The following is a 24,909-nucleotide window of genomic DNA, read 5'->3' as shown; positions in this document are numbered from 1 at the left end:
CAATATATTGGAAAAGAGGGGTAAATGGAGGAAATATGAAGAGAGGTAGATGATGGGGGGGGGGGGGCACATACAGGAGCTACATCTAGACAAATGGACTGACCTTGGTTACTGATAAACCATGAAGACAAAGCCCTGGCAGAGACACAGACAAAGGCACTGTTAGGTATGCTATGCAGAGACACACAGACGGAGAGACAGGCGGAGAAAAGACAGACAGACAGAAATGGAGTCGGGCAGACAGAAAGAGAGGGAGGCAGACAGACTGAGCCAGACAGACACACACAGACAGAAAGAGAAAGCGGGAGTCAACCAGACGGAAAAGGATTGAGACACACATGTACAAACACAGATACACAAAGACAGACAGAGAGACCCCCAGTAGCCACAGACAGAGAGACCCCCAGTAGCCACAGACAGAGAGACATATTGTATATGAGGACAGTCCTGCACTAGACCCCAGTAGCCACAGACAGAGACCCCCAGTAGCCACAGACAGAGAGACCCCCAGTAGCCACAGACAGATAGACCCCCAGTAGCCACAGACAGAGAGACCCCCAGTAGCCACAGACAGAGAGAACCCCAGTAGCCACAGACAGAGAGACATATTGTATATGCGGACAGTCCTGCACTAGACCCCAGTAGCCACAGACAGAGAGACCCCCAGTAGCCACAGACAGAGAGACCCCCAGTAGCCACAGACAGAGAGACATATTGTATATGAGGACAGTCCTGCACTAGACCCCAGTAGCCACAGACAGAGACCCCCAGTAGCCACAGACAGAGAGACCCCCAGTAGCCACAGACAGATAGACCCCCAGTAGCCACAGACAGAGAGACCCCCAGTAGCCACAGACAGAGAGAACCCCAGTAGCCACAGACAGAGAGACATATTGTATATGCGGACAGTCCTGCACTAGACCCCAGTAGCCACAGACAGAGAGACCCCCAGTAGCCACAGACAGAGAGACATATTGTATATGAGGACAGTCCTGCACTAGACCCCAGTAGCCACAGACAGAGATCAGGACTGTCTGTAGACAGATAAACAGGCCCAAGGACTGACTGAGTGTGAATGTGTGTTCTGTTGCCTTCATGTTACAATGGGCCCTGGTCAAAAGTAGTGCACTATGTAGTGAATAGGGGTTATATTTTAGTTTGTTTGTGTGTGTGTCCCGAGAGCCCAGACAGAGTCAGATCAGAATACATATAGAGGTCAAAGATATCACGTAGATGGGACGTGTGTTTCCTACCATTTCATCATCCTCCCATAACCTACACTAAACACTGTGTGTGTGTGTGTGTGTGCCCCTCCCTCCCAGCTGCCGCGATGATGACAAAGCGTTTATATCTCTTCTTCTTCTTTTGCCCCCTCCTGTCTGTCTGTCTGTCTGTCTGTCTGTCTGTCTGTCTGTCTGTCTGTCTGTCTGTCTGTCTGTCTGTCTGTCTGTCTGTCTGTCTGTCTGTCTGTCTGTCTGTCTGTCTGTCTGTCTGTCTGTCTGTCTGTCTGTCTGTCTGTCTGTCTGTCTGTCTGTCTGTCTGTCTGTCTGTCTGTCTGTCTCTGTGTTTCTCCCCTCTTCTTCCCCTTCCCACTCTCCCCAATTTTCTCTCTTTCTTCCCTCTCTATTTCTCCCCCTTCCCCTGATTCTCTCCCTCCTCCTCTCTCTCTCCCCTCCTCCCCTCGCCACCACCTCTCTCTCTCCCCCCCTCCACTTTTCCTCTCCCTCCCATCCCTCTGTCTCACCCAGCTCTGAGAGATAACCGTATCCAGCTCCACCAGTCAACAGGCACAGAGCTGTCCATCACCATCGGAGACATCCAGCTGTCAGACGAGGGGGAGTACACCTGCTCCATCTTCACCATGCCCGTCCGCACTGCCCGTGCCACCGTCACTGTGCTAGGTGTGTGTGTGTGTGTATTAATGCACAATTCTGTATTATACATGAACTTATTCATGCAGTCTGTGTGCTAGATACAGTAGTGGAGTACTGTATGTAGATTTCTTAGACTGAGTGCTGGCAGTGGTGGGAAAAGAACCCAATTGCCATACTTGAGTAAAAATAAAGATGCCTTAATAGAAAATGACTCAAGTAAAAGTGAAAGTCACCCAGTAAAATACTATTTGAGTAAAAGTCTAAAAGGATTTGGTTTTAAATATACGTAGGCATCAAAAGTACATGTAATTGCTAAAATATACCTAAGTATTGAAAGTAAAAGTATAAATAATTTCAAATTCCCTATATTAAGCAAACCAGACGGCACCATCTTCTTTTCTTTCTTTTTACGGCGAGCCAAGGGCACACTCCAGTGTTTAGTGAGTCCGCCAGATCAGAGGCAGTAGGGATGACCACTTGTTCCCTTTACAAACAAAGCATTTGTGTTTAGTGAGTCCGCCAGATCAGAGGCAGTAGGGATGACCACTTGTTCCCTTTACAAACAAAGCATTTGTGTTTAGTGAGTCCGCCAGATCAGAGGCAGTAGGGATGACCACTTGTTCCCTTTACAAACAAAGCATTTGTGTTTAGTGAGTCCGCCAGATCAGAGGCAGTAGGGATGACCACTTGTTCCCTTTACAAACAAAGCATTTGTGTTTAGTGAGTCCGCCAGATCAGAGGCAGTAGGGATGACCACTTGTTCCCTTTACAAACAAAGCATTTGTGTTTAGTGAGTCCGCCAGATCAGAGGCAGTAGAGAGGACCACTTGTTCCCTTGATAAGTGCATGAATTGGACCATTTTCCTGTCCTGTTAAGCATTCAAAATGTCACAAGTACTTTTGGGTTTCAAGGAAAATGTATGGAGTAAAAAGTATATTATTTTCTTTATGAATGTAGTGAAGTAAAAGTAAAAGTTGTCAAAAATATAAATAGTAAAGTACAGATACCCCCCAAATTGACTTAAGTAGTAGTTTAAAGTGTTTTTACTGAAGTACTTTATACCACTGAGTGTCAGTAGCATGCAGCTGTATTACACTCTCTCTGTACTGTATACTGTATACATGTCTGCTATGTGTCTGTGGCAGCATCCAAATGGCACCCTATTCAAATCAAATCAAATCAAATTGATTTATATAGCCCTTCGTACATCAGCTGATATCTCAAAGTGCTGTACAGAAACCCAGCCTAAAACCCCAAACAGCAAGCAATGCAGGTGTAGAAGCACGGTGGCTAGGAAAAACTCCCTAGAAAGGCCAAAACCTAGGAAGAAACCTAGAGAGGAACCAGGCTATGTGGGGTGGCCAGTCCTTTTCTGGCTGTGCCGGGTGGAGATTATAACAGAACATGGCCAAGATGTTCAAATGTTCATAAATGACCAGCATGGTCGTATAATAATAAGGCAGAACAGTTGAAACTGGAGTAGCAGCACGGTCAGGTGAACTGGGGACAGCAAGGAGTCATCATGTCAGGTAGTCCTGGGGCATGGTCCTAGGGCTCAGGTCCTCAGAGAGAGAGAAAGAAAGAGAGAATTAGAGAGAGCATATGTGGGGTGGCCAGTCCTCTTCTGGCTATTCCCTATATAGTGCACCTCTTTTGACCAGAGACCATAATACACTACAGTATATAGGGAACAGGTGTCCTTTCGGGATGCACAACACGTCTGTAAGTGTGTCTGTGTGTTAAATGTGCTCTCTCTCTCCCCCTTTCTCTCTCTCCCTCTCTCTCTCTCTTCTCTCTTCTCTCTCTCTATGTTTCTGTCTGTCTCTCTTGCTCTCTCTCTCTGTCAGGTGTCCCTGGTAAGCCTCAGATCTCTGGCTATGAGGATGCTGTGCAGGAAGGGGGCAAAGTCACCCTCACCTGCACCAGCTCCGGGAGCAAGCCACCCGCCAAACTACACTGGTACAGAGACCAGAAGGAACTCACAGGTAAAGGTGGGAGGGAGAGAGGAGGGGAAGGGAGGGAAGGGAGAGAGGATGGGAGGGAGAGAGAGAGAAGGGAGAGGGAGATAGAAGGAGAAAAATGGAGTGTGATAGATCATGAGAGAATGTGTATGTATGAGTGAGAGAAGGGAGATGGAGAGAATGTGTATGTATGAGTGAGAGAAGGGAGATGGAGAGAATGTGTATGTATGAGTGAGAGAAGGGAGATGGAGAGAATGTGTATGTATGAGTGAGAAAAGGGAGATGGAGAGAATGTGTATGTATGAGTGAGAGAAGGGAGATGGAGAGAATGTGTATGTATGAGTGAGAGAAGGGAGATGGAGAGAATGTGTATGTATGAGTGAGAAAAGGGAGATGGAGAGAATGTGTATGTATGAGTGAGAGAAGGGAGATGGAGAGAATGTGTATGTATGAGTGAGAAAAGGGAGATGGAGAGAATGTGTATGTATGAGTGAGAGAAGGGAAGGGAGATGGAGAGAATGTGTATGTATGAGAGAGAGAAGGGAAGGGAGATGTAGAGAATGTGTATGTATGAGAGAGAGAAGGGAAGGGAGATGGAGAGAATGTGTATGTATGAGTGAGAGAAGGGAGATGGAGAGAATGTGTATGTATGAGTGAGAGAAGGGAAGGGAGATGGAGAGAATGTATATGTATGAGTGAGAGAAGAGAGATGGAGAGAATGTGTATGTATGAGTGAGAGAAGGGAAGGGAGATGGAGAGAATGTGTATGTATGAGTGAGAGAAGGGAAGGGAGATGGAGAGAATGTGTATGTATGAGTGAGAGAAGGGAAGGGAGATGGAGAGAATGTGTATGTATGAGTGAGAAGGGAAGGGAGATGGAGAGAATGTGTATGTATGAGTGAGAAGGGAAGGGAGATGGAGAGAATGTGTATGTATGAGAGAGAGAATGGAAGGGAGATGGAGAGAATGTGTATGTATGAGTGAGAAAAGGGAGATGGAGAGAATGTGTATGTATGAGTGAGAGAAGGGAAGGGAGATGGAGAGAATGTGTATGTATGAGAGAGAGAAGGGAAGGGAGATGGAGAGAATGTGTATGTATGAGAGAGAGAAGGGAAGGGAGATGGAGAGAATGTGTATGTATAAGAGAGAGAAGGGAAGGGAGATGGAGAGAATGTGTATGTATGAGTGAGAAGGGAAGGGAGATGGAGAGAATGTGTATGTATGAATGAGAGATGGAGAGAATGTGAATGGAAAAAGGGAGATGGAGAGAATGTGTATGTATGAGTGAGAAAAGGAAGGAGATGGAGAGAATGTGTATGTATGAGTGAGAGAAGGGAAGGGAGATGGAGAGAATGTGTATGTATGAGAGAGAGAAGGGAGATGGAGAGAATGTGTATGTATGAGTGAGAGAAGGGAGATGGAGAGAATGTGTATGTATGAGAGAGAGAAGGGAGATGGAGAGAATGTGTATGTATGAGAGAGAGAAGGGATGGGAGATGTAGAGAATGTGTATGTATGAGAGAGAGAAGGGAAGGGAGATGGAGAGAATGTGTATGTATGAGAGAGAGAAGGGAAGGGAGATGGAGAGAATGTGTATGTATGAGAGAGAGAAGGGAAGGGAGATGGAGAGAATGTGTATGTATGAGAGAGAGAAGGGGAGGGAGATGGAGAGAATGTGTATGTATGAGAGAGAGAAGGGAAGGGAGATGGAGAGAATGTGTATGTATGAGAGAGAGAAGGGAAGGGAGATGGAGAGAATGTGTATGTATGAGAGAGAGAAGGGAAGGGAGATGGAGAGAATGTGTATGTATGAGAGAGAGAAGGGAAGGGAGATGGAGAGAATGTGTATGTATGAGTGAGACAAGGGAAGGGAGATGGAGAGAATGTGTATGTATGAGTGAGAGAAGGGAGATGGAGAGAATGTGTATGTATGAGTGAGAGAAGGGAAGGGAGATGGAGAGAATGTGTATGTATGAGTGAGAGAAGGGAAGGGAGATGGAGAGAATGTGTATGTATAAGAGAGAGAAGGGAAGGGAGATGGAGAGAATGTGTATGTATGAGAGAGAGAAGGGAAGGGAGATGGAGAGAATGTGTATGTATGAGTGAGAAAAGGGAGATGGAGAGAATGTGTATGTATGAGTGAGAGAAGGGAGATGGAGAGAATGTGTATGTATGAGTGAGAGAAGGGAGATGGAGAGAATGTGTATGTATGAGTGAGAAAAGGGAGATGGAGAGAATGTGTATGTATGAGTGAGAGAAGGGAAGGGAGATGGAGAGAATGTGTATGTATGAGAGAGAGAAGGGAAGGGAGATGTAGAGAATGTGTATGTATGAGAGAGAGAAGGGAAGGGAGATGGAGAGAATGTGTATGTATGAGTGAGAGAAGGGAGATGGAGAGAATGTGTATGTATGAGTGAGAGAAGGGAAGGGAGATGGAGAGAATGTATATGTATGAGTGAGAGAAGAGAGATGGAGAGAATGTATATGTATGAGTGAGAGAAGAGAGATGGAGAGAATGTGTATGTATGAGTGAGAGAAGGGAAGGGAGATGGAGAGAATGTGTATGTATGAGTGAGAAGGGAAGGGAGATGGAGAGAATGTGTATGTATGAGAGAGAGAATGGAAGGGAGATGGAGAGAATGTGTATGTATGAGTGAGAAGGGAAGGGAGATGGAGAGAATGTGTATGTATGAGAGAGAGAATGGAAGGGAGATGGAGAGAATGTGTATGTATGAGTGAGAAAAGGGAGATGGAGAGAATGTGTATGTATGAGTGAGAGAAGGGAAGGGAGATGGAGAGAATGTATATGTATGAGAGAGAGAAGGAGATGGAGAGAATGTGTATGTATGAGAGAGAGAAGGGAGATGGAGAGAATGTGTATGTATGAGTGAGAGAAGGGAAGGGAGATGGAGAGAATGTGTATGTATGAGAGAGAGAAGGGAAGGGAGATGGAGAGAATGTGTATGTATGAGAGAGAGAAGGGAGATGGAGAGAATGTGTATGTATGAGAGAGAGAAGGGAGATGGAGAGAATGTGTATGTATGAGTGAGAGAAGGGAAGGGAGATGGAGAGAATGTGTATGTATGAGTGAGAGAAGGGAAGGGAGATGGAGAGAATGTGTATGTATAAGAGAGAGAAGGGAAGGAGATGGAGAGAATGTGTATGTATGAGAGAGAGAAGGGAAGGAGATGGAGAGAATGTGTATGTATGAGAGAGAGAAGGGAGATGGAGAGAATGTGTATGTATGAGAGAGAGAAGGGAGATGGAGAGAATGTGTATGTATGAGTGAGAGAAGGGAAGGGAGATGGAGAGAATGTGTATGTATAAGAGAGAGAAGGGAAGGGAGATGGAGAGAATGTGTATGTATGAGAGAGAGAAGGGAAGGGATATGGAGAGAATGTGTATGTATGAGTGAGAAGGGAAGGGAGATGGAGAGAATGTGTATGTATGAGAGAGAGAAGGGAAGGGAGATGGAGAGAATGTGTATGTATGAGAGAGAGAAGGGAAGGGAGATGGAGAGAATGTGTATGTATGAGTGAGAAAAGGGAGATGGAGAGAATGTGTATGTATGAGTGAGAGAAGGGATGGGAGATGGAGAGAATGTGTATGTATGAGAGAGAGAAGGGATGGGAGATGGAGAGAATGTGTATGTATGAGAGAGAGAAGGGATGGGAGATGTAGAGAATGTGTATGTATGAGAGAGAGAAGGGAAGGGAGATGGAGAGAATGTGTATGTATGAGAGAGAGAAGGGAAGGGATATGGAGAGAATGTGTATGTATGAGTGAGAAGGGAAGGGAGATGGAGAGAATGTGTATGTATGAGAGAGAGAAGGGAAGGGAGATGGAGAGAATATGTATGTATGAGAGAGAGAAGGGAAGGGAGATGGAGAGAATGTGTATGTATGAGAGAGAAGGGAAGGGAGATGGAGAGAATGTGTATGTATGAGTGAGAGAAGAGAGATGGAGAGAATGTATATGTATGAGTGAGAGAAGAGAGATGGAGAGAATGTGTATGTATGAGTGAGAGAAGGGAAGGGAGATGGAGAGAATGTGTATGTATGAGTGAGAAGGGAAGGGAGATGGAGAGAATGTGTATGTATGAGAGAGAGAATGGAAGGGAGATGGAGAGAATGTGTATGTATGAGTGAGAAGGGAAGGGAGATGGAGAGAATGTGTATGTATGAGAGAGAGAATGGAAGGGAGATGGAGAGAATGTGTATGTATGAGTGAGAAAAGGGAGATGGAGAGAATGTGTATGTATGAGTGAGAGAAGGGAAGGGAGATGGAGAGAATGTATATGTATGAGAGAGAGAAGGGAGATGGAGAGAATGTGTATGTATGAGAGAGAGAAGGGAGATGGAGAGAATGTGTATGTATGAGTGAGAGAAGGGAAGGGAGATGGAGAGAATGTGTATGTATGAGAGAGAGAAGGGAAGGGAGATGGAGAGAATGTGTATGTATGAGAGAGAGAAGGGAGATGGAGAGAATGTGTATGTATGAGAGAGAGAAGGGAGATGGAGAGAATGTGTATGTATGAGTGAGAGAAGGGAAGGGAGATGGAGAGAATGTGTATGTATGAGTGAGAGAAGGGAAGGGAGATGGAGAGAATGTGTATGTATAAGAGAGAGAAGGGAAGGGAGATGGAGAGAATGTGTATGTATGAGAGAGAGAAGGGAAGGGAGATGGAGAGAATGTGTATGTATGAGAGAGAGAAGGGAGATGGAGAGAATGTGTATGTATGAGAGAGAGAAGGGAGATGGAGAGAATGTGTATGTATGAGTGAGAGAAGGGAAGGGAGATGGAGAGAATGTGTATGTATAAGAGAGAGAAGGGAAGGGAGATGGAGAGAATGTGTATGTATGAGAGAGAGAAGGGAAGGGATATGGAGAGAATGTGTATGTATGAGTGAGAAGGGAAGGGAGATGGAGAGAATGTGTATGTATGAGAGAGAGAAGGGAAGGAGATGGAGAGAATGTGTATGTATGAGAGAGAGAAGGGAAGGGAGATGGAGAGAATGTGTATGTATGAGTGAGAAAAGGAGATGGAGAGAATGTGTATGTATGAGTGAGAGAAGGGATGGGAGATGGAGAGAATGTGTATGTATGAGAGAGAGAAGGGATGGGAGATGGAGAGAATGTGTATGTATGAGAGAGAGAGGGATGGGAGATGTAGAGAATGTGTATGTATGAGAGAGAGAAGGGAAGGGAGATGGAGAGAATGTGTATGTATGAGAGAGAGAAGGGAAGGGATATGGAGAGAATGTGTATGTATGAGTGAGAAGGGAAGGAGATGGAGAGAATGTGTATGTATGAGAGAGAGAAGGGAAGGAGATGGAGAGAATATGTATGTATGAGAGAGAGAAGGGAAGGAGATGGAGAGAATGTGTATGTATGAGAGAGAAAGGGAAGGAGATGGAGAGAATGTGTATGTATGAGAGAGAGAAGGGAAGGGAGATGGAGAGAATGTGTATGTATGAGAGAGAGAAGGGAAGGAGATGGAGAGAATGTGTATGTATGAGAGAGAGAAGGGAAGGGAGATGGAGAGAATGTGTATGTATGAGAGAGAGAAGGGAAGGAGATGGAGAGAATGTGTATGTATGAGTGAGAAAAGGAGATGGAGAGAATGTGTATGTATGAGTGAGAGAAGGGAGATGGAGAGAATGTGTATGTATGAGTGAGAGAAGGGAGATGGAGAGAATGTGTATGTATGAGTGAGAAAAGGGAAGGGAGATGGAGAGAATGTGTATGTATGAGAGAGAGAAGGGAAGGGAGATGTAGAGAATGTGTATGTATGAGAGAGAGAAGGGAGATGGAGAGAATGTGTATGTATGAGTGAGAGAAGGGAAGGGAGATGGAGAGAATGTATATGTATGAGAGAGAGAAGGGAGATGGAGAGAATGTGTATGTATGAGTGAGAGAAGGGAAGGGAGATGGAGAGAATGTATATGTATGAGTGAGAGAAGAGAGATGGAGAGAATGTGTATGTATGAGTGAGAGAAGAGAGATGGAGAGAATGTGTATGTATGAGTGAGAGAAGGGAAGGGAGATGGAGAGAATGTGTATGTATGAGTGAGAGAAGGGAAGGGAGATGGAGAGAATGTGTATGTATGAGTGAGAGAAGGGAAGGGAGATGGAGAGAATGTGTATGTATGAGTGAGAGAAGGGAAGGGAGATGGAGAGAATGTGTATGTATAAGAGAGAGAAGGGAAGGAGATGGAGAGAATGTGTATGTATGAGTGAGAAGGGAAGGGAGATGGAGAGAATGTGTATGTATGAGAGAGAGAATGGAAGGGAGAGAATGTGTATGTATGAGTGAGAAAAGGGAGATGGAGAGAATGTGTATGTATGAGTGAGAGAAGGGAAGGGAGATGGAGAGAATGTATATGTATGAGAGAGAGAAGGGAGATGGAGAGAATGTGTATGTATGAGAGAGAGAAGGGAAGGGAGATGGAGAGAATGTGTATGTATGAGTGAGAGAAGGGAAGGGAGATGGAGAGAATGTGTATGTATGAGAGAGAGAAGGGAAGGGATATGGAGAGAATGTGTATGTATGAGTGAGAAGGGAAGGGAGATGGAGAGAATGTGTATGTATGAGAGAGAGAAGGGAAGGGAGATGGAGAGAATGTGTATGTATGAGAGAGAGAAGGGAAGGGAGATGGAGAGAATGTGTATGTATGAGAGAGAAGGGAAGGGAGATGGAGAGAATGTGTATGTATGAGAGAGAGAAGGGAAGGGATATGGAGAGAATGTGTATGTATGAGTGAGAGAAGAGAGATGGAGAGAATGTGTATGTATGAGTGAGAGAAGGGAAGGGAGATGGAGAGAATGTGTATGTATGAGTGAGAGAAGGGAAGGGAGATGGAGAGAATGTGTATGTATGAGTGAGAGAAGGGAAGGGAGATGGAGAGAATGTGTATGTATGAGTGAGAGAAGGGAAGGGAGATGGAGAGAATGTGTATGTATAAGAGAGAGAAGGGAAGGGAGATGGAGAGAATGTGTATGTATGAGTGAGAAGGGAAGGGAGATGGAGAGAATGTGTATGTATGAGAGAGAGAATGGAAGGGAGAGAATGTGTATGTATGAGTGAGAAAAGGGAGATGGAGAGAATGTGTATGTATGAGTGAGAGAAGGGAAGGGAGATGGAGAGAATGTATATGTATGAGAGAGAGAAGGGAGATGGAGAGAATGTGTATGTATGAGAGAGAGAAGGGAAGGGAGATGGAGAGAATGTGTATGTATGAGTGAGAGAAGGGAAGGGAGATGGAGAGAATGTGTATGTATGAGAGAGAGAAGGGAAGGGATATGGAGAGAATGTGTATGTATGAGTGAGAAGGGAAGGGAGATGGAGAGAATGTGTATGTATGAGAGAGAGAAGGGAAGGGAGATGGAGAGAATGTGTATGTATGAGTGAGACAAGGGAAGGGAAGGGAGATGGAGAGAATGTGTATGTATGAGTGAGACAAGGGAAGGGAAGGGAGATGGAGAGAATGTGTATGTATGAGTGAGACAAGGGAAGGGAAGGGAGATGGAGAGAATGTGTATGTATGAGTGAGACAAGGGAAGGGAGATGGAGAGAATGTGTATGTATGAGTGAGAGAAGGGAGATGGAGAGAATGTGTATGTATGAGTGAGAGAAGGGAAGGGAGATGGAGAGAATGTGTATGTATGAGAGAGAGAAGGGAAGGGAGATGGAGAGAATGTGTATGTATGAGTGAGAAGGGAAGGGAGATGTAGAGAATGTGTATGTATGAGAGAGAAGGGAAGGGAGATGGAGAGAATGTGTATGTATGAGAGAGAGAAGGGAAGGGAGATGGAGAGAATGTGTATGTATGAGAGAGAGAAGGGAAGGGAGATGGAGAGAATGTGTATGTATGAGAGAGAGAAGGGAAGGGAGATGGAGAGAATGTGTATGTATGAGAGAGAGAAGGGAAGGGAGATGTAGAGAATGTGTATGTATGAGAGAGAGAAGGGAAGGGAGATGGAGAGAATGTGTATGTATGAGAGAGAGAAGGGAAGGGAGATGGAGAGAATGTGTATGTATGAGAGAGAAGGGAAGGGAGATGGAGAGAATGTGTATGTATGAGAGAGAGAAGGGAAGGGAGATGGAGAGAATGTGTATGTATGAGAGAGAGAAGGGGAGGGAGATGGAGAGAATGTGTATGTATGAGAGAGAGAAGGGAAGGGAGATGGAGAGAATGTGTATGTATGAGTGAGACAAGGGAAGGGAGATGGAGAGAATGTGTATGTATGAGTGAGACAAGGGAAGGGAAGGGAGATGGAGAGAATGTGTATGTATGAGTGAGACAAGGGAAGGGAAGGGAGATGGAGAGAATGTGTATGTATGAGTGAGACAAGGGAAGGGAAGGGAGATGGAGAGAATGTGTATGTATGAGTGAGACAAGGGAAGGGAAGGGAGATGGAGAGAATGTGTATGTATGAGTGAGACAAGGGAAGGGAAGGGAGATGGAGAGAATGTGTATGTATGAGTGAGACAAGGGAAGGGAAGGGAGATGGAGAGAATGTGTATGTATGAGTGAGACAAGGGAAGGGAAGGGAGATGGAGAGAATGTGTATGTATGAGTGAGAGAAGGGAGATGGAGAGAATGTGTATGTATGAGTGAGAGAAGGGAAGGGAGGTGGAGAGAATGTGTATGTATGAGAGAGAGAAGGGAAGGGAGATGGAGAGAATGTGTATGTATGAGTGAGAAGGGAAGGGAGATGTAGAGAATGTGTATGTATGAGAGAGAGAAGGGAAGGGAGATGGAGAGAATGTGTATGTATGAGAGAGAGAAGGGGAGGGAGATGGAGAGAATGTGTATGTATGAGAGAGAGAAGGGAAGGGAGATGGAGAGAATGTGTATGTATGAGAGAGAGAGGGAAGGGAGATGGAGAGAATGTGTATGTATGAGTGAGACAAGGGAAGGGAGATGGAGAGAATGTGTATGTATGAGTGAGACAAGGGAAGGGAAGGGAGATGGAGAGAATGTGTATGTATGAGTGATACAAGGGAAGGGAAGGGAGATGGAGAGAATGTGTATGTATGAGTGAGACAAGGGAAGGGAAGGGAGATGGAGAGAATGTGTATGTATGAGTGAGACAAGGGAAGGGAAGGGAGATGGAGAGAATGTGTATGTATGAGTGAGACAAGGGAAGGGAAGGGAGATGGAGAGAATGTGTATGTATGAGTGAGACAAGGGAAGGGAAGGAGATGGAGAGAATGTGTATGTATGAGTGAGAGAAGGGAGATGGAGAGAATGTGTATGTATGAGTGAGAGAAGGGAAGGGAGGTGGAGAGAATGTGTATGTATGAGAGAGAGAAGGGAAGGGAGATGGAGAGAATGTGTATGTATGAGTGAGAAGGGAAGGGAGATGTAGAGAATGTGTATGTATGAGAGAGAGAAGGGAAGGGAGATGGAGAGAATGTGTATGTATGAGTGAGAAGGGAAGGGAGATGTAGAGAATGTGTATGTATGAGAGAGAGAAGGGAAGGGAGATGTAGAGAATGTGTATGTATGAGAGAGAGAAGGGAAGGGAGATGTAGAGAATGTGTATGTATGAGAGAGAGAAGGGAAGGGAGATGTAGAGAATGTGTATGTATGAGAGAGAGAAGGGAAGGGAGATGGAGAGAATGTGTATGTATGAGTGAGAAGGGAAGGGAGATGTAGAGAATGTGTATGTATGAGAGAGAGAAGGGAAGGGAGATGTAGAGAATGTGTATGTATGAGAGAGAGAAGGGAAGGGAGATGGAGAGAATGTGTATGTATGAGTGAGAATGGAAGGGAGATGTAGAGAATGTGTATGTATGAGAGAGAGAAGGGAAGGGAGATGGAGAGAATGTGTATGTATGAGTGAGAAGGGAAGGGAGATGTAGAGAATGTGTATGTATGAGAGAGAGAAGGGAAGGGAGATGGAGAGAATGTGTATGTATGAGTGAGAAGGGAAGGGAGATGTAGAGAATGTGTATGTATGAGAGAGAGAAGGGAAGGGAGATGTAGAGAATGTGTATGTATGAGAGAGAGAAGGGAAGGGAGATGGAGAGAATGTGTATGTATGAGAGAGAGAAGGGAAGGGAGATGGAGAGAATGTGTATGTATGAGTGAGAATGGAAGGGAGATGGAGAGAATGTGTATGTATGAGAGAGAGAAGGGAAGGGAGATGGAGAGAATGTGTATGTATGAGAGAGAGAAGGGAAGGGAGATGGAGAGAATGTGTATGTATGAGAGAGAGAAGGGAAGGGAGATGGAGAGAATGTGTATGTATGAGAGAGAAGGGAAGGAGATGGAGAGAATGTGTATGTATGAGAGAGAGAAGGGAAGGAGATGGAGAGAATGTGTATGTATGAGAGAGAGAAGGGAGGGAGATGGAGAGAATGTGTATGTATGAGAGAGAGAATGGGAGGGAGATGGAGAGAATGTGTATGTATGAGAGAGAGAAGGGGAGGGAGATGGAGAGAATGTGTATGTATGAGAGAGAGAGAAGGGAAGGAGATGGAGAGAATGTGTATGTATGAGAGAGAGAAGGGGAGGGAGATGGAGAGAATGTGTATGTATGAGAGAGAGAAGGGGAGGGAGATGGAGAGAATGTGTATGTATGAGAGAGAGAAGGGAAGGGAGATGGAGAGAATGTGTATGTATGAGAGAGAGAAGGGAAGGGAGATGGAGAGAATGTGTATGTATGAGAGAGAGAAGGGAAGGAGATGGAGAGAATGTGTATGTATGAGAGAGAGAAGGGGAGGGAGATGGAGAGAATGTGTATGTATGAGAGAGAGAAGGGAAGGAGATGGAGAGAATGTGTATGTATGAGAGAGAGAAGGGAAGGAGATGGAGAGAATGTGTATGTATGAGAGAGAGAAGGGAAGGGAGATGGAGAGAATGTGTATGTATGAGAGAGAGAAGGGAAGGGAGATGGAGAGAATGTGTATGTATGAGTGAGACAAGGGAAGGGAGATGGAGAGAATGTGTATGTATGAGTGAGACAAGGGAAGGGAAGGAGATGGAGAGAATGTGTATGTATGAGTGAGACAAGGGAAGGGAAGGGAGATGGAGAGAATGTGTATGTATGAGTGAGACAAGGGAAGGGAAGGGAGATGGAGAGAATGTGTATGTATGAGTGAGTCAAGGGAAGGGAAGGAGATGGAGAGAATGTGTATGTATGAGTGAGACAAGGGAAGGGAAGGGAGATGGAGAGAATGTGTATGTATGAGTGAGACAAGGGAAGGGAAGGGAGATGGAGAGAATGTGTATGTATGAGTGAGACAAGGGAAGGGAAGGGAGATGGAGAGAATGTGTATGTATGAGTGAGACAAGGGAAGGGAGATGGAGAGAATGTGTATGTATGAGAGAGAGAAGGGGAGGGAGATGGAGAGAATGTGTATGTATGAGAGAGAGAAGGGAGATGGAGAGAATGTGTATGTATGAGTGAGAAGGGAAGGGAGATAGAGAGAATGTGTATGTATGAGTGAGAATGGAAGGGAGATGGAGAGAATGTGTATGTATGAGAGAGAAGGGAAGGGAGATGGAGAGAATGTGTATGTATGAGAGAGAGAAGGGAAGGGAGATGGAGAGAATGTGTATGTATGAGAGAGAAGGGAAGGGAGATGGAGAGAATGTGTATGTATGAGAGAGAGAAGGGAAGGGAGATGGAGAGAATGTGTATGTATGAGAGAGAGAAGGGAAGGGAGATGGAGAGAATGTGTATGTATGAGAGAGAGAAGGGAAGGGAGATGGAGAGAATGTGTATGTATGAGAGAGAGAAGGGAAGGGAGATGGAGAGAATGTGTATGTATGAGTGAGACAAGGGAAGGGAAGGGAGATGGAGAGAATGTGTATGTATGAGTGAGACAAGGGAAGGGAAGGGAGATGGAGAGAATGTGTATGTATGAGTGAGAGAAGAAAATAAAGGGAGGTTAAAGAAAGAAGAGAGGGGATAATAGGAAAATTTGCAAGCTAGAGAAACTAGAGGGGAGGTGATGAGGCAGAACATAGCAAAACACTAAACAGAGAGGGAGAGAGAGGAGGTGGGGGAGAGGATGTAGGGGGAGGGGTTGGAAGGGAGAGGAGAGGGAAGATGGGAGAGAGAGGGGGTGTAGATGGGATTCAGAGGGAGGGAGGTAGGGAGGGAGGGAGGGAGGGAGGGAGGGAGGGAGGGAGGGAGGGATAGAAAGATAAAAAGTAAATAAGATTGAAAGGATAGAGGGGATAAACGGTAAAGCTAGGCGCTGAAAGCGGCGACACGGGGGGGTGAGGCAGAACACAGAGGAAGCTGTAAACGAGAGAGAGAGAGGGGTTGCGTCCCAAATGGAACCCTATACCCTATACCAAAAGCGGCCCTATAACCTATACTAAAAGGGTGCCATTTGGGATGCATCCAGGATGTTCTATTAGGGTAGATTGAGCGACCTTGGTTCCTGATAAACCATGAGAAGACTGAGGGAGAGCCACAGATAGTGAGTGGGGAGCATCCCAGTCATGTTGGAGACTATATGAGCTCAACCCTATGTGACATATAGTATGTGTTACTATCCTTGTGGGGACCAAACAATTCATTCCCATTCAAAATCCTATTTACCTTAACCCTAACCCTTAACCTAACCCCAACCCTTAAACTAACCTTAATCCCCAACCCTAAACCTAACCCTAACCTTAACCCCAACCCTTAACCTAACCCTAACCTTAACCCCCAACCCTAAACCTTAATCCCAACCCTTAACCTTAACCCCTAAGGCTAAAGTAGCCGTTTTCCTTGTGGGGACTGGGGAAAAGTTCCCACTTGTCAGAATGACAAGTCCCAACAAAGATAGTAAAACCAAAAACACACACTTTCTCTCTCACACACACACACACACACACACACACACACACACACACACACACACACACACACACACACACACACACACACACACACACACACACACACACACACACACACACACACACACACACACACACACACACAGACTTGCAAAAGTATTCACCCCCTTGGCATTTTTCCTATTTTGTTGCCTTAGAACCTGGAATTAAATATATTTGGGTGGGTTTTGTATCATTTGATTTACACAACATGCCTACCACTTTAAAGATGCAAAATATTTTTATTGTGAAACAAACAAGAAATAAGACAAAAAAAATGAACTTGATCGTGAATAGATATTCACCCCCCCCAAAGTCAATACTTTGTGGAGCCACCTTTTGCAGCAATTACAGCTGCAAGTCTCTTGGGGTCTCTGCAAGTCTCTTATCTCTATAAGCTTGGCACATCTAGCCACTGAGATTTCTGCCCATTCTTCAAGGCAAAACTGCTCCAGCTCCTTCAAGTTGGATGGGTTCCACCCGTTTACAGAAATCTTTAAGTCATACCACAGATTCTCAATTGGATTGAGGTCTGGGCTTTGACTAGGCCATTCCAAGACATTTAAATGTTTCCCCTTAAACCACTCGAGTGTTGCTTTAGCAGTATGCTTAGGGTCAATGTCCTGCTAGAAGGTGAACCTCCGTCCCAGTCTCAAATCTCTGGAAGACTGAAATAGGTTTCCCTCAAGAATTTCCCTGTATTTCGCACCATCCATCATTCCTTCAATTCTTACCAGTTTCCCAGTCCCTGGCGATGAAAAACATCCCCACAGCATGATGCTGCCACCACCATTCTTGTCACGACTCCTACTGAAGGTGGCTCCCCTTCCTGTTCGGGTGGCGCTCGGCGGTCGTTGTCACCGGCCTACTAGCTGCCACTGATCTTTTTCTTCTCCCCCTCCTTGTCTGTTTATTAGTTATACCTGTGTTTAGTTAGGTTAATTAGTTGGGCTTTATTATCCGGCCCGCCTGCTGGGTGTGCGGGATTGTTTTATGTGTACTCGCCTGTAAGTCACAGTTGTTTGTGTACGTGAGTTATTCGGGACTGTTTAGTTCCCCTGTGTTTTGGGGCATTTGTTTGAGTGGCGTCGTTTTCACCTGTGTGGTGAATAAAGAAGTAGCGCTACTCTGAACTCTCTGTTTCCTGCGTCTGACTTCTTCCTCCACTACACCCTGGGCATTACAATGCTTAACTGTAGGGATGATGTTCTCGGGGAGATGAGAGGTGTTGGGTTTTCGCCAGACATAGCGTTTTCCTTGATGTCCAAATAGCTCAATTTTAGTCTCATCTGACCAGAGTACCTTTCTTCCATATGTTTGGGGAGTCTCCCACATGCCTTTTGGCGAACATCAAACATGTTCACTTATTTTTTTATGGCCACTCTTCCGTAAAGCCCAGCTCTGTGGAGTGTACGGCTTAAAGTGGTCCTATGGACAGATACTACAATCTCTGCTGTGGAGCTTTGCAGCTCCTTCAGGGTTATCTTTGGTCTCTTTGTTGCCTCTATGATTAATACCCTCCTTGCCTGGTCTGTGAGTTTTGGGTTGGGGGCCTCTCTTGGCAGGTTTGTTGTGGTGCCATATTCTTTACATTTTTTTATAATGGATTTAATGGTGCTCTGTGGGATGTTCAAAGTTTCTGATATTTTTTTAGAACCCAACCCTGATCTGTACTTCTCCACAATTTTTTTCCTGACCTGTTTGGAGAGATCCTTGCTCTTCATGGTGCCGTTTGCTTGGTGGTGCCCATTGCTTAGTGGTGTTGCAAACTCTGGGGCCTGTCAGAACAGGTGTATATATACTGAAATCATGTGACACTTAGATTGCACACAGGTGGACTATTTTAAACTAATTATGTGACTACGGAGGTAATTGGTTGCAGCAGATCTTATTTAGGGGCTTCATTGCAAATGGGGTGAATACATATGCACACACCACTTTTTAAAACATTTTTAAATCTATTTTTGAAACAGGTCATTTTTTAAATTTCACTTCACCAATTTGGACTATGTTGTGTATGTCCATTACATGAAATCCAAATGAAAATCAATTTAAATGACAGGTTGTAACGCAACAAAATAGGACAAATGCCAAGGGGATGAATACTTTTTGCAAGGCACTGTACACACACACACACACACACACTGGTCTCTTCAGTCAGTATTATAGCTGAAGAAAGGGAGCAAGGAGAGGCCGAGGAGATGAGCATCACGGGTCAACGTGCTACTATGACACCCTCTCATACAGAGGCTGTGTTCCAATTAGCACCCTTTTTCCTATGTAGTGCACTGCTTTTGACCCTACCTTATAGGGTGGCATTTGAGATGGAACCATAGAGTGCTGTGCTGTAAGTAGCTAGGTTAGGATAGATGAGCACATAGACTGTTACTCACTTCCGCTGCTTTGACGGGCTTACAGAGGTTAGAGAGGCTCAAAGGGGATGGAGAGAGGAAGAGAGGGCGAGAGAGAGGGACAGGGCTATGCTAGGAGAGAGAAATATGAAGGAAAGAGATAAAAAGAAAAGGCTTGCATCCCAAATGGCATCCGATTTCCTTCATAGTGTTCTACTTTTGACCAGGACCATAGACCAGGGAATAGGGTGATGGTCCCTGGTCAAAAGTAGTGCACTATATAGGGAATAGGGTGCCCTATGGGATGCATTTTGGACACGGGGAGAGAGAAAATAGGATATTAGGGAAGGGTCAGTGGAGGAAAAGGATGAAGGATGATGAAATGGTTGGGAGATGTAGAAAGAGTGTAGCTGAAGAGGTTTTAATTAAGAAGAATGGCCGGCTAAGTGCTGTGAAGAGGCTTTACATATGAATGTTCTTGTACACTACAGTATGTAAGTGTAAGGGCTATTGATCAGCTGATGGGATCAATTTGTCTGCATTGAATTGGATGTAGCTCTGGTCAAAAGTAGTGCACTATATAGGGAATAGGGTGCCATTTGGGACGTGGGACATAATCTAAATGTATGGTATCATTATGGTGGATCCACAGATTCTAAATGTTCCCTGTGTGTGTGTGTGTGTGTGTGTGTGTGTGTGTGTGTGTGTGTGTGTGTGTGTGTGTGTGTGTGTGTGTGTGTGTGTGTGTGTGTGTGTGTGTGTGTGTGTGTGTGTGTGTGTGTGTGTGTGTGTGTGTGTGTGTGTGTGTGTGTGTGTGCGCTCGTGTGCGCGTGGGTGAATGAGACAAAGAGAAATATCCTCCATATTACATAAATATTACTCAGTCAGCCACTGATATTACTGTATCTTGAATGTAAACTCATTTGACATAGCTTTTCATACAGTGGTAGTAAGTAGTACATCATCATTATGTGCAATGACAGTTAAAACGAGTACCCATGGTGACAATATGTTTGTGTCTGCAACGTGTGTGTGTCTCTCTATCTGTGTGTCTCTCCTCATTTGAGTGCATATATGTGTGTGTGTGTGTGTGTGTGTGTGTGTGTGTGTGTGTGTGTGTGTGTGTGTGTGTGTGTGTGTGTGTGTGTGTGTGTGTGTGTGTGTGTGTGTGTGTGTGTGTGTGTGTGTGTGTGTGTGTGTGTGTGTCTCTCTATCTGTGTGTGTCTTCGTATGTGCATCCAGGTCGCCCTGATGTGGTGGAGTCTAACCCTGGTGAGCCGACCTACACAGTGATCAGTGAGCTGACTCTGACTGTGGGCCGAAGCGATGATAATGCTCTGATTGCCTGTGCTGTAGACCACCCTTCTCTGGCCCATGGGGACAAAGGGAGCGAGCAACGCATTAGAGTCCTGTGTAAGTGCTGCCTCCTCTCGCCAAGGCCTGTCACTGCAACCGCAACCACATGTACTTTCAGGTCCATAATTATTGGCACCCTTGATAAAGATGAGCAAATTACTGATCTACAAAGTTTGCTAAAAGAAATTGGGAAATTATATTATTTTATAACTATACAATTACTCAGAGAAAGAGATTTTGTTTAACAAATAACAGAAACAAATCTCTTAAAGATGAGGGTCAAAATTATTGGCACCCCTGTTTTTAACACACTTGCATCCTTCCCTTGTGAGGATAATGACATTGAGACTTTTTCTCAACTGTTTTCTGAGATTGGAGAACACACTGGGAGGGATCTTAGACCATTCCTCCATACAGAATCCTTCCAGATCCTTGATCTCCTTCGTCTGCTCTTATGGTCTGCCCTCTTCAATTCAAACCACAGGTTTTCAATGGGATTCAAGTCCGGTGACTGAGATGGCCATGGCAAAATATACATTTTCTGGTCAAATAACAATTTCTTTATGGAGTTTGATTAGTGTTTTGGTTTGTCATCTTTCTGGAAGATCCACTTGCGGCCAAGTGTCAGCCTACTGGCAGAGAGAACCAGGTTTCTGGCTAAAATGTCCTGGTCAAGTTCATGATGCCGTTGACCTTAACCCTGGTCCTGGGACTTTCATTGATCTGCATGTCCAGACGTTATATTTAGCCTCCCAACAAGTGTTTTACCATTTCCTTTTCAGTACAACCAGGTCTACAACTAGAACACAAACAGTGAGTTTTATTGACAAAATGTCAAATGTCCATAAAAAATGGTCTGCCGAAGCAAAAACCTGATAACAATGAATGTATATGAATGCTGTAAGTACAGAAATAGTTTGCTCACTGGGTAATGAATATCCAACTCATCAGTGACGACTGTGAGGAGTTTGGAGTTTGTGACAAAACTATGTGCGCTTATTACAGTTTTATAGACACTATGTCCTGGGATCTACTATAATATTCTATGCAGAAGAACTCCTTCTAACATCTCTTGTGTAGCTTGTAAGAGCCTCAGCCTTTCATAGATAGCGTTTAATAGTTTATTGCTCACAACATTTCGACTTTACAGGCATTTTTGTTTTAACAACCTGGCCCCGGGCTCCTTTGGGATCCGCCCTTGTCTCACAATCAGTGCTCACACAGAATAATGTATGTAGCTCAAACACACAATGTTTAAAAGAGGTTAGAAGCCAAAATGCGCCGGCGTTACGGTAGGACTCGTTGGATTAGCAAGGCCCCTTGGACCAGTGGCCCCTTGGACCAGTGGCCCCTTGGACCTGTGGCCCCTTGGACCAGTTGCCCCTTGGACCTGTGGCCCCTTGAACCTGTGTCCCCTTGGACCTGTGGCCCCTTGGACCTGTGGCCCCTTGAACCTGTGTCCCCTTGGACCAGTGGCCCCTTGGACCTGTGGCCTCTTGAACCTGTGGCCCCTTGGACCTGTGGCCCCTTGGACCTGTGGCCCCTTGAACCTGTGGCCCCTTGAACCTGTGTCCCCTTGGACCTGTGGCCTCTTGGACCTGTGGCCCCTTGGACCTGTGGCCCCTTGAACCTGTGGCCCCTTGGACCAGTGCCCCCTTGGACCTGTGGCCCCTTGGACCTGTGGCCCCTTGGACCAGTGGCCCCTTGGACCTGTGGCCCCTTGAACCTGTGGCCCCTTGGACCTGTGGCCCCTTGGACCTGTGGCCCCTTGAACCTGTGTCCCCTTGGACCTGTGGCCTCTTGGACCTGTGGCCCCTTGGACCTGTGGCCCCTTGAACCTGTGGCCCCTTGGACCAGTGCCCCCTTGGACCTGTGGCCCCTTGGACCTGTGGCCCCATAACATCAAAGATACACCAACATATTTGACCATTTGGATGTAATTTTCTGCATATGCTTCCGTTTAGAATTTTTTTGTTGTTGGTATTTTAAACCCCTTTTCTCCCCAATTTCATTATATCCAATTACGATCCACCACTGATGTGCGTAGCCAACGAGCTCTATCGTCTGGCCACAGCAGCGCATGGAGTTTGATAACCGGCATTGACACGTGGATTGGAACCAGTGGTGTGGTCAGAGGAAATGAAAATAGAGTTCTTTCGCCAAGCACACCAGGACTTGGACATCAAGAATCTTATTAAACATGTTAGAAAAAGGCTAAGTGTCTTTATCCTCGCAGGGGGAGTGTGCTCAAGGCTTTACAGATACCCAGCCTAAAAGCCCAAAGAGCAAACAATGCAGATGTAGAAGCTGGGTTAGGCAATTATGTTAGATTGCTCATAATTGTGTGTGTGGACAATGGACATGACTTCCGTGCAATGTACGTGTGTGTGTGTGTGTGTGTGTGTGTGTGTGTGTGTGTGTGTGTGTGTGTGTGTGTGTGTGTGTGTGTGTGTGTGTGTGTGTGTGTGTGTGTGTGTGTGTGTGTGTGTGTGTGTGTGTGTGTGTGTGTGTGTGTGTGTGTGTGTATATGTCTTCTCCAGTATATATGATGGAGATGTATTATTGTTTTTCTAGTCACCCCAGACGTAACTATCCAGCCTGAGAGTGATCTGCCCAGAGAGGGAGGAAAGTTCCACCTGCAGTGCATTGCCAACGGAAACCCCGAGTAAGACACACACACATACGCATTAACACACACACAAGCAAGCAAACATCCCTACACACACTCTCATGAACAACACATACACAAACATACACTGTAGCATCCGTACTGCATTATAGATGAACCTGCCTTAGACCAGTCAGTCTATTGATCGGCTCCTCTCCTCTCGTCCTCCTTCTCCCCCTTTCTCTCATTCTCTGCCTCCCCCCTGTCCCACTCTGGCTGCATCCCAGATGGCTCCCAAATGCCACCCTATTCCCCATAAGGCTCTGGTCAGAAGTAGTACACTATGTCGAGAATAGGGTGCCATTTTGGATGCAGCCTATGTCTCCCTCTATCTCCCCATCACTGATCTCTCTCTCACCATGTCACTCACACTCACTTCACTCTAACTCAGTGTCTTTTCTGTCACAGCCGCGTCGAATCTTCCCCTCTTCCTTCTCGTCCTCACCAATAATTCTCTTCTATCTTGCTTTGCACCTTTTCCGCCCCCATCCTCCCCCATCCCTCGTCTCTTTGCTCTCCTTTAAGGTTATGCGTCAGCCTGTCACAGCCTCTCCAGTCGCAGAATTCTTCCCAAATGGCAACCCATTTCCTATATAATCCCTATGGCCCTGGTCAAAAGTAGTGCACTATGTAGGGAATAGGGTGTCATTTCGGATGCACCCAGAGTACTTCGGATAGTGTGTCTGAATAGACAACCAGCGTGTGAGTGACAGGGGAACCGATAGAGAGGGGGGAGAAGGGCTCAGCACATGCATATCCTTAAGAGGCCGCACAACAGACCGGGATAGAGGGCAGGGAGAGAGAGTGTTTAATGTTACCTGTACATTTGTGATTGTTTATTTCACTTGCTTTGGCAATGTTAATGTATGTTCCCCATGCCAATATATCCCCTTCGAATTGAAGAGAGAGAGAGAGAGAGAGAGAGAGAGAGAGAGAGAGAGAGAGAGAGAGAGAGAGAGAGAGAGAGAGAGAGAGAGAGAGAGAGAGAACATGCACAGCTCCTTGGGCCGAAGGACTAATGACCAGTCAGATACAGGCTGGGTCTCAGCTGTCAATCAAACACAATCACCATGGCAACATATTTGCTGCTCTAAATCTGACCCACCGTTTCTCGCAGACAAACTGACGCTGATTAAGTTTCACATTTAACAGCATAATACAATCAGGAAATGTTTTATTACAGCGATACGGCTTGTTTCTGAGAATGTCTTGACTTGATGAACAAGAGCTATTTCAAGACGCTTTAATCAAACAAAATGGAATGTTCCCCCTCTACTGGAGGACTATCGCATTCCATTACATAACATTCCGGTCCATTCCGGTCCATTCCCATCGACATCAAGGCAAAGGGTGGCTACTTTGAAGAATCTCAAATATTAAATATATTTTGATTTGTTGAACACTTTTTTTTGTTGGTTACTAAATGATTCCATATGTGTTGTTTCATAGTTGTGATGTCTTCACTGTTATTCTACCATGTAGAAAATAGTCAAAAGAAAGAAAAACCCTGGAATGGGTAGGTGGGTCCAAACATTTGGCTGGTACTGTATTTGATCAGCAGACCCTGCGTGCAATTGCATACCATTTCCCTATTAGTAGTCAGTTATAAACCTCAGTCCATTCTGTAACACAGTTATGCCCACATGCTGGAGCCTTAGTACATTATTGCACACTTGGCACTCAATCCATACACACACATAATATGCCATTTAGCAGACGCTTTTATCCAAAGCGACTTACAGTCATGTGTGCATACATTCTACGTATGGGTAGTCCCGGGAATCGAACCCACTACCCTGGCGTTACAAGCGCCATGCTCTACCAACTGAGCTACACACAACCATACAT

At 45.3% G+C, this 24,909-nt stretch overlaps 1 protein-coding gene across 4 annotated transcripts in view; it reads left to right on the top strand.

The window, feature by feature from the left end:
• LOC124041632 (cell adhesion molecule 3-like) overlaps positions 1-24,909 on the top strand; it is an 88,134-nt gene that overhangs the window by 47,003 nt on the left and 16,222 nt on the right. For all 4 annotated transcript variants that reach the window (XM_046359433.1, XM_046359432.1, XM_046359434.1 and 1 more), the window contains exons 4-7: positions 1,749-1,901; positions 3,723-3,860; positions 20,280-20,450; positions 22,968-23,058. In XM_046359433.1, the coding sequence (XP_046215389.1) occupies positions 1,749-1,901; positions 3,723-3,860; positions 20,280-20,450; positions 22,968-23,058 (553 nt within the window). The remainder of the gene's footprint in view (positions 1-1,748; positions 1,902-3,722; positions 3,861-20,279; positions 20,451-22,967; positions 23,059-24,909) is intronic.

Source organism: Oncorhynchus gorbuscha, linkage group LG08 (assembly GCF_021184085.1).
Source record: "Oncorhynchus gorbuscha isolate QuinsamMale2020 ecotype Even-year linkage group LG08, OgorEven_v1.0, whole genome shotgun sequence".
Taxonomy (NCBI): domain Eukaryota; kingdom Metazoa; phylum Chordata; class Actinopteri; order Salmoniformes; family Salmonidae; genus Oncorhynchus; species Oncorhynchus gorbuscha.
Note: the sequence above shows the minus strand (reverse complement) of the source record. Positions and strands in the feature narration are given on the sequence as shown.